The sequence below is a fragment of the Pseudorca crassidens genome, chromosome 4 (assembly GCF_039906515.1).
Source record: "Pseudorca crassidens isolate mPseCra1 chromosome 4, mPseCra1.hap1, whole genome shotgun sequence".
In the NCBI taxonomy this organism is placed as follows: Eukaryota; Metazoa; Chordata; class Mammalia; order Artiodactyla; family Delphinidae; genus Pseudorca; species Pseudorca crassidens.
The window spans coordinates 2,216,570-2,228,664 of record NC_090299.1 but is presented as its reverse complement, the minus strand read 5'-3'; the positions used below and the strand labels follow the sequence as shown (position 1 = coordinate 2,228,664).

Sequence of the window (12,095 nt, the reverse complement as noted above, 5' to 3'; positions counted from 1 at the left end):
CATACGATACTGTTTCAATTTGTACTGTGCTTTGCCAACTTTTTAAAGCCATTTAAGGATCTTTTTGGCCAATCTTAATTTAGTTAATATTCAGAAAAGCACATGTCATTGTCAGCGACCAAAATCGACCCCTAGCCATTGCAGCTGAGCCTTTCTTTAATGCTGTTAAAAGTCTAATGAGCAAATTTGGAAAATTCAGTTGGTTATTAAGCAAATTTATCACTTATCAGCAAATCAGCTTTCACTGAAGGGCTCTTCAAATGAGTCTGGCAAACTGGTTTTGGGCCAAGTCTCCTGTTTTCCCCATGTAGCTCTTTCTTTCAAACTGAGGGAGGGTCAGTGCTTGGGAACATGTGGCTGCACCCTGAAGCTCTCTACGCCACACCTGCCGGTCCTTGCCATCCCCCACGTCCCTGCGTCCCTCCCACTTGGCATATTTCCAGGCAGCACTATTAACACCTAAAGGTTTGTCGGCTGCTGGTCCCAGCAGGTCTGAGAAGGACTCTGCCAAGGCTGTGCCAACACCATCAAGGGGCCTCCAGCCCTCACAGCACCAGTCCAACAGCTGAGGACAGGAACACGGATGCCCCTGCCAGGGCTCCTGGGCCAGCTCCGCACAGCAGGCCTGTGTGACACCTAGTGAGGGTGGGGGGCCTCACTGCACACAGTGGGGAGGGGACCCCGCTCCAGGTAGGGAGGGGCTTACTAACTTCCATAACATCATGAAAAAGTCAGTTAAATCATGCACCATGGCACCATCCCAGTACTTTTGCTCACGAGCACGAGACAAGCAATCAGAACCTAAGGGAACCTATTTTCTTTAAATGCACGAAAAGGTGAGTTAAACACAATTCCCCTCCTTTTAGACTCTAACGTGGCTGAAATAACATCCTGTCCTGTCTGGGTTAGGGTCTCTGCTGTTAAGGCACAAAGGTAGGTGGTGCACATTGCTATTCGGTCACATGACAATGGAACACATCAAACACGTGTGAGTAACAAGAGAAAGGGTTCCCAAGGGTTCCGCGGCTCCACTGTACCGAGTTCATCATGAACGCGTTCAAGTCACCCGGAGGGATCCGATTCACCAGCTCTGCCCCTTCCAGCAGTGCAGAGTCTGACCGCGTCCAGCACTGGGATTTAACCAGACGTACGTACCAGTCCTGGGGAGGAGAAAAGGCGGGTGGCGGGAGGCGACTGGGCAGGCTCTCAAGGGGCTTCAACTTGACCGGAGGCACCTTGTTTCTTCTCCTACTGAGCCTCGTGTCCTGTCCCAGGCCAAAGGACAAGTGGCCTCCCTGGACCATGAACACAGCTCTGGTAAAACTGGACGCTGTCACCGTGCGGGCTGCTCAGCGCCCACAGCCCTTTCCCGTGGGAACTGGTACTGGCTGTGTCTTTGGACTTGCTGCTACCTGTCTGGACACCCTCTCCCCTCACCTGGCGATCGCTCCACGGTCCCTCAAACTCAGTAAAGTACTGCGGGTAGCGGGCCCACCTCTCCGTCCACCCCTTGCTGGGCATCATGCTGATCACCTTCTACTGGGGGGTCTGCTTTGCTCTTCTCTCCCCAGGGCCAGTGCAGTGGAGGGGCTGAACAAACCATGCCTGAGAACAGTCGCCCGGACTCTGTTATCTACGCCTGGGCTGCTGGATCTTGGACTCCAAGTTCATATTTAAAATGAACTCTCTCCAGGAAAGGAGCACACCAAGGCCCTACCAAGGCCCCAAATGGCCCCCGGCTCTGAGGTGTGAGCAGTGAGGGTGATGACAAGGTACCAGGTCCCCTGGGGTGGTGGGTCAATATGCAGCGGGTCAGCAGGCTTAAGGAAAGGGAGACACGCCAGTTGGGCAGGCCGTGGCCACCCGTCTCCTGATTCTCCATTAATCACCATGACCCTCAGCCCCCTACTAATGACCCGGGTCAGCATTTCCTTTCTCACCCCATGCCCCCTGCTAAAACCCAGGCTGGACCTCATGCGTCCTGTCGCTGGCGTGACTGTGCCCATTGCTGGCAAGAAACAGGGCAGGTCAAGAGCCCTCAGGGGCTGTGCTGAGCGCCAGGACGTCCTGCCGCCTGAGCCACCCGCTGCAGAGCCACCCGCTGCAGAGGCCCCCGAGGGGGCCCTGTGTGTCACACCCAGACGTGCTGGACACTTACTTTGTCAGGACTCACTGTCTCCAGTGCCAGGGGCCCATCCCCGTCCAGCGGGTGGGGCGTGACCAGAGGAGCGGGGCCACGCGATGCCGGTGCAGTGGCGAGACGAAGCCTGTCCAGCAGGGAGTAGAGCCTTTGGTGTCTGGAATCCAATCACACACGGGTTAGGGCACAGCTGCACGGGAGGGAGCAACAGTGGCTTCTTACAGCGAGGCGACACGTTTGAAACTTTCTGTTCAGAGCTATTTCTCATCGACACTCAAGTCATGATGCAAATTCAGGCCCCAGTTTACTGGTAACAACCACAGTTTATGTCCCATAAGTATTTTTCAGAAATTTCATTTATACTCAAACACTGCAGCAGGCAATACACGGCATAACAGCTAATACAGGCACTGTTTATCAACACAAAACGAGCCACCTGAGATCCCAGTGCACAAAATCTCCTACTTTATCTCCCCACATATACAATCTATACCCATTTACATTCATTTCATAAAAGAATCACCTCATCTGGCACAAAATATTTTTACCCCTCCTCGTCTGCCTGAATAAGTCTAGGGTCGAAAATAGGGATAGTGTCGCCTCTCACCACCTGCTACGAGAACAACAACTTCATGATGCAAATTACAACGTAAGTCACCCAGCATACTGACGAGTCACCTAAAGCCTCGTACTGCCCAAGTCCTACCCCTTCTCGGTTAAAGAAACCGGCAACAGCTACTCTTAAGACTGAAGTCAGTACAGTAACCAGATTCTCTCTCACAAACGTTTTCCCTGCTGTGGAGGAGAGAAGATAAAGGCTTCTCTTCATTTATCTTGCAGTCACGGAAATACACTCATGTAAGACATCAGGATTTCTGGCAAAGGCCTCAAAAAGACTTTGCAAACAAGATTAGGTGATAAACAGCCACAGAGAGACAAAATGTTGACAAGATGTAGAAACAATTCTCGCCGAGAACTAGGTAACGTCTCTCAGCTCGGCCAGGTCTTATTTAGCAATTAGATCACAGGCTTTGATTTTTGCTAAGACAGAGCTGATCGATGACTCATCGCAGATGGTGAGTGGAGGCCACAGGAACACCCGCCACCCTCACACAGCCACGGCGCATTATCGCGGCAGAGCTGACACTGCCAGCTGGTCCTCACTGTGTACACGTTGAGATCCAACTGTGTTAATTTCGGAAGGCTCTCTCTCAAGGCCCTTCTGCAGTGAACCCACCAATACAGCACGCCAGCCTCTCATCCTGCAAGTCTGTGCCCTCGCAAACCCTAGTCTTCACACTCAGAAAGCAAGGAGCACCGGGCCCCGGCGTTACCTCTGCGCTAACCCGCTGCTCTGCAGGTGCTCCTGGATCCTGCTTAGCTCTTCCGCCGGCAGCTGGGCCGTGCTGTTCTAAAGCAGACAAGAACACGTCAGTGGGGCTGCAACGCACAAGAGTCAAAGTCACCTGTGCTCATTTGCAGACGATAAAGGGGCGTGTCCGGCTCTGGTGGCAAAGGCGGACTAGAAGAAGTACAGGAAGCACCCATATCGGACACACAAGGAAGGACCAGCTCATCCGTGTTGCACGCTCCCCTCGGTGGCCACGTGAAGACTATCCCCGTGGGGGAGGAGCCAGCCAAGTGTTCCGCCTGCCCTGCCAGGTTTTCAGTAAAAAACAACATCCGTGTTTTCTCCCAGTACCTGTAAATTTGCAGCCAGAAGCATCTCCACCCGGCGACAAGCAAGGGTGTCGACCATGTGAGCCAGCACACGGAACGGAGTACACAAAAGCTTGTCCACGTACAGCGTCAGCACGGCGCCCGACTGGCTCAGGTGGATCCCTTCCAGGCACTGGAGGGTTTTCTTCAGCGTGGTGGGCTGCGGTTTGAGAGAAGGAGAGAAATAAGCGCAGAGGGTTTTGACCACTGGAAAGAGCAGCTTAAAAATGCCAACCCTCCATTTTCAAGGCAGAGAAAACTGGCGATAGCCGGCATCAGGGAGACTTACAGTTGAAAGATTTTCACAACGAGACTGAATTGCCTGGATGAAAAGGCCGCTGGCCGCGGAATTCCGATGCACAGCACTAATGAAGTCCTGCACAGGAGGCTCGTGGGACAGGCTGATCAGGTCCTGAATGTGGTTGACGATGAGCCACGTTAAGTGCTCTGAATCGTGCAGGTTCTGGCACTGAGGACAAGACAACGATGAAAGGCCATCTTCTAGTGGACGAGGCAAGAGCAGACACTAGCGCCACAGAAAAGGCCGGAAGTGGTAGGAAGGAGAAAACCAACTCCGAATTATAATCCTCACTGAAAGTATTGAGTGTTTGAGCACCATGACTGATGAGGTGACAACACACTTTACAGAGCCGGCACCCGCAACTGTGCACCGCAGCCGAGCTGTCCAAAGTCAGGCCCCAGGGAGGTGCGCCCCAGCGGCACAGCTCAGGGACACAGGAGAAGAGCGTGGCCCAGGGCCGCGGGCGGTCTGGGGCACCTGAGAGCCCGGCGCCTCCCGAGGGCAGTGGGAACGGCGTGACCGGCCCCAGCTGAGACACGAGAGCGGGTGGTGCTCCCATCCAGGGCAAGCCCTGCCTCGCCCAGGCCTCAGTCCAGCCTCCTGACGGGAATTCTCCAGTTACCCTCGCTGCAGCTTTGTGACAGGTCAGTAGAAAAAAAGAATTTCCTGTAACTGTCAGTTTTGATAGATTTCCTGAATCCAAAATATGGATGGTTCCCATAGATCAAGTGGATCTTAAGGGAAGAAATTTCATGTAAGATTTATAAGGAAATGAGAAAAATACAGTTTTAAATTTTGGGTTGGCCAAAAAGTTTGTTCAGTTAATGAATACGTTGTTCAGTAAAGTTCTTGGTGGGCCTTCCCTGGTGGTCCAGCGGGGGGGTGGTCCGTGCTCCCAATGCAGGGGGGCCTGGGTTCGATCCCTGGTCGGGGAACTAGATCCCACATGCTGCAACTAAGAGTTCGCAAGCCACAACTAAGAGCTCGTGTGCCACAACTAAAAGATTCTGCATGCCGCAACTGAGACCCGGTGCAGCCTAAATAAATAAATATTAAAAAAAAAAAAGTTCTTGGTGAAAATGAAACATGTTATTATTATTTGTTTTGTTTTGTTTTGTTTTGTTTTGTGGTACGCGGGCCTCTCACTGTTGTGGCCTCTCCCGTTGCGGAGCACAGGCTCCGGACGCGCAGGCCCAGCAGCCATGGCTCACGGGCCCAGCCGCTCCGCGGCATGCGGGACCCTCCCGGACCGGGGCACGAACCCGCGTCCCCTGCATCAGCAGGCGGACTCCCAACCACTGTGCCACCAGGGAAGCCCGGAAAATGTTATTTTTACTTAAAGCCGAACAAACTTTTTGGCCAACCCAATACATATGTTGCCTTTTCACTGTAATTCATGACCCTAGGCAGAAATTATAAAACGAGATAAATCTGTGGCATCTGGTTAATGCTTAATACTTTTACTGTGGGATAATTTGATAGTATTAACTTTTTAGTATTTTAGATAGTATTAAATATTTTTCTTAATTTTCTGTGAAAACAGCATTATATAACTATATCAAATTATTTCTCAAAAGTGGAACAAGTTAGAAAAACTATTTGAACATCAAGAATGCAAAGCAAGGGGCTTCCCTGGTGGTGCAGTGGTTAAGAATCCGCCTGCCAATGCAGGGAACACAGGTTCAAGCCCTGGCCTGGGAAGATCTCATATGCCGCAGAGCAACTAAGCCCATGAGCCACAACTACTGAGCTCGCGTGCCACAACTACTGAAGCCTGCGTGCCTAGAGCCCATGCTCCGCAACAAGAGAAGCCACCACAATGAGAAGCCTGCGCACCACAACGAAGAGTAGCTCCCGCTCACCGCAACTAGAGAAAACCCACGTGCAGCAATGAAGACCCAAAGCAGCCAAAAATAAATGAATTTACAAAAAAAAAAAAGAATGTAAAACAAAACATGAATATTAACAAATTGCTATCATGGCAAAAAAGATCTCAACAAGCAGCTCAGGTGAAGGAGTCTACTCCTTTTCCGACGCGCTGCTGAGCGACAGCGGCCTTCATGGCACCATGTCTGCACCAAAGGAAGGCAGCACTTTCTATCAGCCTGGAAAAGGTATCAGATCCCAGTGAGAGTGGAACAACGAGTTCTCTCTGAGTAATACGATTACAGATGTTATTTTCTTCTGTTTACTTATTTGGTTTTTGTAACTTTTTTTGTATTAAACAAGAGATGTTAGTTTTATGGTCAAAAATTCCACAAAAGTTATTTTTTAAAAGAATGTCATTCAAATACGAATCTAAAAATGCAGCAATTAACATTCTAATACCTTTTCCACAGATTAAAAAATTTTTTTAATCAGAACCTCACTCAGTCAAACTTGTAACTTCTTTTTATTATCATTGTTACTCCATGGCGTCCCTCAAAACAACAAAGGCGCCCAGCACTGCGATTGGTGAAGAGCAAGTGATTCCCCACTGAATCTTTTACAGACAAACGTAAACTCCCAGGGCTGGATGCCAAGCCTGATTTCCAATTATACTTGGGAGCAGGATTCAACTTTAATTTTAGTCTTTCATTCTGGTGGAGTGACGGACGGTGGAAGTCAGTCTGTAGAAGTATCATCCGCGCGAGGTGTTTTCCAGCCCCCAACCCGCCCCCCCTCGCAATTTCAAACTTACGACATAATCGCAGAAGAGAATGAGAGCTCCTCTTCGTACTATTTCTCTATTGCACATTCCCAGTTTGGAAGCCACATCAGAATCCTCGTCCTCTCCAGACATCTGGGGACTAAGTGACTTCGTGCTGGACAGACTGCGTCTTCTAGAAGGAGCAACAGAAGCTCTGACAGTGTTTCTGTGATGACAGCCGGCTTATTTTCAAAACACTGAAGATGACTGTCGTTTAGTACCAGTTCTAAAGCAGACAGTTACTTTAAATACTGCCACATCAGAATGATGTGTAAGATCTGCTCTTAGTGATCTGTTTCTGAGTTATGATAAAGCACACATGGAAAGTTAAAATAAACAGAGGATCTAACAGGCAGAAAATTTAAATGCTTGACTGAAAGGCAAAATCCACCACAAAGCTGCACATTCAATCAGCGCTCTTATCTCACTGGCCGTGTCTGATGGCAGAGCTATTGCTTTTGAAATCTCTGGTTTTAGCTTGCTACGAAAGCCGTCGAGTGACAGAAGAAAACCTCTGCATTTCCATACTTTACTCTTCAATTACCAACGAAAAGTTACAACCCTAAGCATGCCCACAGCGTCTATGCTATTATGGAAACGCTGTTTAAAAGCATTTCTGCAGAATTAATTCCCCACTAGTGAAGGTTATTTCACTTCATCTTTACTTCTTCTCACCTTGTCTTTTTTCTTTCTAAGGAGATGAGAATTACAAACTTTGGGACTCTCAGTACTGGCCACAACTCTTAAAACACAGTAGTTGCCATGCTCACAAACAGCCCTCTGACTTGAGGGTAAGACAATCCCCTCACCTCAGCGGCCAAGAGCCTACAAGTCTCTGCTAAGGCTTAGTGGAGACGAAGATGACACCAGGACTAGAATATTCTGAAATGTGTCAACTCTTCCTGTTAACGCCTCAGGATTTAGAAGAGAATTGTTTAAAAACTTCTATCATGACAGAACATGGATCAGTGGTTACCGAGGGAGGGGCAGGGGGAGGGGGCGGCTGCACTGGGACAGGAGGGAATTCTCTGAAGCGATGATACTGGTCTAACTCTTGATTGTGGTGGTGGTGACCTGACTACATCGGGTACAAAACAGTACATTCTACTGTACTGTAAGTTATATGTCAATTAAAAACTAACAAAAAACCTTTCCTTTTTCAGTCAGCCCTCCTGCCAGCCCCAACATGACTTACATTCAAGCTGCAATTCTGTGTTTGCAATAGTATAGCTATAGGGGAAAAAGCCTCTGAAAGATAAGGGGAGATTTGCAGTTCAAATATTAGCAGTGGACACAAAGAAGGTCCAATGTCAACCCAAATTTAGTCCCAGTTTGTAGGAGGGCAAGCGCCCAAGACCTCAGGACAGACACTGCCAGCTACTGATAGCAAATGAACTTCCCAAATAAAAGATGACTGCGTATGCAGGACCCTAACCGTCCACCAAAAGGTAGGACAGGTAGAAAGCAAATCATAAGACTATGATGATCTAATCCCCAAAATAAGAAGCAGACAAAAACAGACCCCACTGTGGCAACCATGGGTACTTCCAGGAAGTGTGGCCTGGGAGCCCGTGCTCATCTGAGAGCCAGCGCTGGGCTGCATACAGAACCTCTGTAACAATTGATAGAGCAGTTCTATATCTGCTGAGTACACAGATAGAAAATAATGACTTGTACTTTGTATTCCAAACTTCTAGTAATTCATTTTTATTATCTTTTGGAAATAGACACACTCATCATCAAAACCAGACAAGGACACCACAAAAAAAGAAAATCACAAGGCAATATCCTTGATGAACATAGATGCAAAAATCCTCAACAAGTTATTAGCAAACTGAATTCAACAGTACATTAAAAGGATTATACACCATGATAAGTAGGATTTACTCCACGGATGCAAGGATAGTTCAGCATCCATAAGTCAATCGATAAAATACATCATGTTAACAAAATGAAGAATAAAAAATATATGATCATCTCAATGGATGCAGAAGCATTTGACAAATGTCAACATCTATTTATGATAAAAACTCTCAATAAAATGGGTACAGAGAGAACGTACCTAAACATAATAAGGGCCATATATGACAAGCCCACAGCTAACATCATACTCAATGGTGAAGGGCTAAAAGCTCTTCCTTTAAGATCAGGAACAAGACAAGGATCCCTACTCTCGCCACTTTTATTCAACATAGTATTGGAAGTTCTAGCCAAAGCAATTAGGCAAGAAAAAGAAACAAAAGGCATTCAAGTCAGAAAGAAGAATTTGCATTACTTACAGATGACATGATACTGTACATAGAAAACCCTAAGGAGTCCACTAAAAACCTGCTAGAAGTAATCAATGAATTCAGTAAAATTGCAGGATACAAAATCAATATACAGAAATCTGTTGTATTTCTATACACAAATAACAAACTATCAGAAAGAGAAATTAAGGAAATAATCCCATTTACAATTGCATCAAAATAATAAAATACCTAATAATAAATTTAACCAAGGAGGTGAAAGAACTACATACACTGAAAGACACTGATGAAAGAAGCTAAAGAAGACAAAAATAAATGGAAAGATATTCCATGCTCATGGATTAGAAGAATTAATATTGTTAAAATGTTCATACCACACAAAGCAATCTACAGATTCAATGCAATCCCCATCCAAATTCCAATGGCATTTTTCACAGAACTTGAACAAAAAATTCTAAAATTTGCATGGAACCACAAAAGACTCCGAACAGCCAAAAGCAATCTTGAGAAAGAAGAACAAAACTGAAGGTATCACGCTCCCTGACTTCAAACTACACTACAAAGCCACAGTAATCAAAGCAGTACGGTGTTGACATAAAACCAGACACACAGATCAATGGAACAGAAAATAGAGAGCCTAGAAATAAACCCACACTTATATGACACTTTCAGCTATAATAGGTGAAAATAATCGAGTTGGGGGCCCATGCATGCACACATGTCTGTTAATGTGTGATAGTGGGCAAGTTATTCAACTTCTCTGGGAAAAGAAGTTTCCTTGTCTATAATATACATGCATTTCGAGAGATTTTAATAACTTATCATAGTGGAAAGCCCACAGAACAATATCTGGCACTTAATGCTATATAAGTGCTAGTGATCTATATATAAAAGGTCTTTACCAATACATTATTATTATTTCTGTTATCAGGGTAATTAAATCACTAACTCATGTTAGTGCTGGGGACACTAAGAGGGCCCTTGTGGGAATTATGATCTAGAGGGAGAGATATTAACCAAATTATCACACAAATAAATGTCAAATTACAGTCTCAACACATGCCACAAAAAAGAGGCAAAGGTTGGGGTAAGAGCAGACAGTGAGACTTCACCAAAGAGAAGTCAGGAAGGCTTCCCTGAGGAAATAATGACTGAGCTGAGAACCCAGAATCAGTGAGCTTCCCATATCTGCTAATATATGGAGAGAAATCATATTGAATCATTGAACTATAAAAAGCTGGCAAAAAATAAATCAATATCATAAAGCCAATGTCTGTCCCTTAGATCCCATCTGCTCTTGCCAACTCTAGGATAACGCTCTCTTCTGTAAGGGGTCACCCATGCCATTCGTTCTCTCATCTAGAAACTCTCTCATGTCCTCATTTCCCATGTCTCTGTTTCCCTCCAGAGCGAAACTCCTCCTAACCGTGTGTAGAGCTGCTCCCTAAATGTCCCTCTTTCGTCATTTTTTTTCCTTCACTCTTATTTTGAAAACTTTCAAGCTGATATAAAAGCTCAAAGAATAATTCAGGGCTTCCCTGGTGGCGCAGTGGTTAAGAATCTGCCTGCCAATGCAGGGGACACAGGTTCGAGCCCTGGTCCAGGAAGATCCCACATGCCGCAGAGCAACTAAGCCCGTGCGCCACAACTACTGAGCCTGCACTCTAGAGCCCGCGAGCCACAACCACTGAAGCCCGCGAGCCACCACTACTGAAGCCCACACGCCTAGAGCCCGAGCTCCACAACAAGAGAAGCCACCACAATGAGAAGCTCGCGCACCGCAACGAAGAGTAGCCCCCGCTCGCCGCAACTAGAGAAAGCTGCGCACAGCAACAAAGACCCAACGCAGCCGAAAAAATAATAATAAATAAATTTATATAAAAAAAAGAATAATTTAATTAACAGCGGCATACTCTTCACCTAGATTCAACTACTAGCAAGTCACCACCTTTGCGCTCAGGCACGCACGCCACACACATGCACGTGCTCCACACATACACACACACCTTACACACACTCGACACTCATGCACACTGTACACACACGCAATCTGGGGGGCTGCACCATTTGAGAGTAATCTGCAGGTCAAGAGACCGCACCCCTAAATACCTCAGCAAGTGTGTCCCCTAAGTACTACTCATAACCAAAAGCAACAAGTTATGTAGAGCTCACATTCAAATGCAGCTTGTTGACCCAATAATGTCCTTTCTAGTGGTTTCAGCCCCCAGATCCAGAATGTAATCAAGGATCATAAAACTGTACCTATTTGTCATGCACTCTTACATCTTTTCATCCAAGCCAACAGTTCTGTATCTTCCATGACACTGACTGACACTTTAGGAGAGCCCACAGGATTCTTCTGTGGAAGGCCCTCCATTCATCAGACTGGGGTCTGCCTCCCATTTCCTCTTGAACCCACTCCAGGTGGGCCTCTGCCCTCACCACCCACCGTACGTGCAAAGGCAGAGGAAGAGGAGGAGGAGAAGGAGAGTGGGGCAGAAGCTAAGAAACACTGGCTGAGGATCCATTTGGGCGGTGGATACCTTCTCACTTACCGTCCACCCACCCAACATCTGTTAGTATTATCAGCTAACTCAAGTCCTGCCCTTGGTATCCAGAGAGGCTACTGGGGAGGCTGCAATAACACAAGAGCCCAGGACCCTAATTCCTACGGTGCCCAGCCATCCGGTCCGACAGTGGGCTGGAGCACAGGCTTGGTCCTTGGAACAGCCCCCTGGGTGCTCTGAGGCAAAATCCTCAAGGACCCAGGGCCTCACTGCTCAGAGCGTACTCCATGGATCAGAGCACTGGTACCCCCAGGAGTCTGGCGGAAATGCAGAGTCCCAGGCACCATCAGCCATCTGCTGAATCAGAATCTGATTTGAACAAGCTCCCCAGTTGATTTATACGCACAGTGAAGAAGCTCTGAAGTAGAAGACACCGATTTTCTGTTTCCGACTCTTACAATACTTTAGTCATCACGACAGGCTTAAACTG

At 47.1% G+C, this 12,095-nt stretch overlaps 1 protein-coding gene across 7 annotated transcripts in view; it reads right to left on the bottom strand.

Moving 5' to 3' along the window:
• The window catches only part of HTT (huntingtin), a 137,014-nt gene that overhangs the window by 21,777 nt on the left and 103,142 nt on the right, over window positions 1-12,095 (bottom strand). For all 7 annotated transcript variants that reach the window (XR_010942814.1, XM_067734943.1, XM_067734946.1 and 4 more), the window contains 6 exons: window positions 6,841-6,982; window positions 4,149-4,328; window positions 3,843-4,019; window positions 3,475-3,551; window positions 2,159-2,297; window positions 1,038-1,160 (listed from right to left, as the gene is read on the bottom strand). Coding sequence is in view for 6 of the 7 variants with exons in the window: in XM_067734943.1 (XP_067591044.1) it covers window positions 1,038-1,160; window positions 2,159-2,297; window positions 3,475-3,551; window positions 3,843-4,019; window positions 4,149-4,328; window positions 6,841-6,982 (838 nt within the window). In the remaining variant the exon portion in view is untranslated. The remainder of the gene's footprint in view (window positions 1-1,037; window positions 1,161-2,158; window positions 2,298-3,474; window positions 3,552-3,842; window positions 4,020-4,148; window positions 4,329-6,840; window positions 6,983-12,095) is intronic.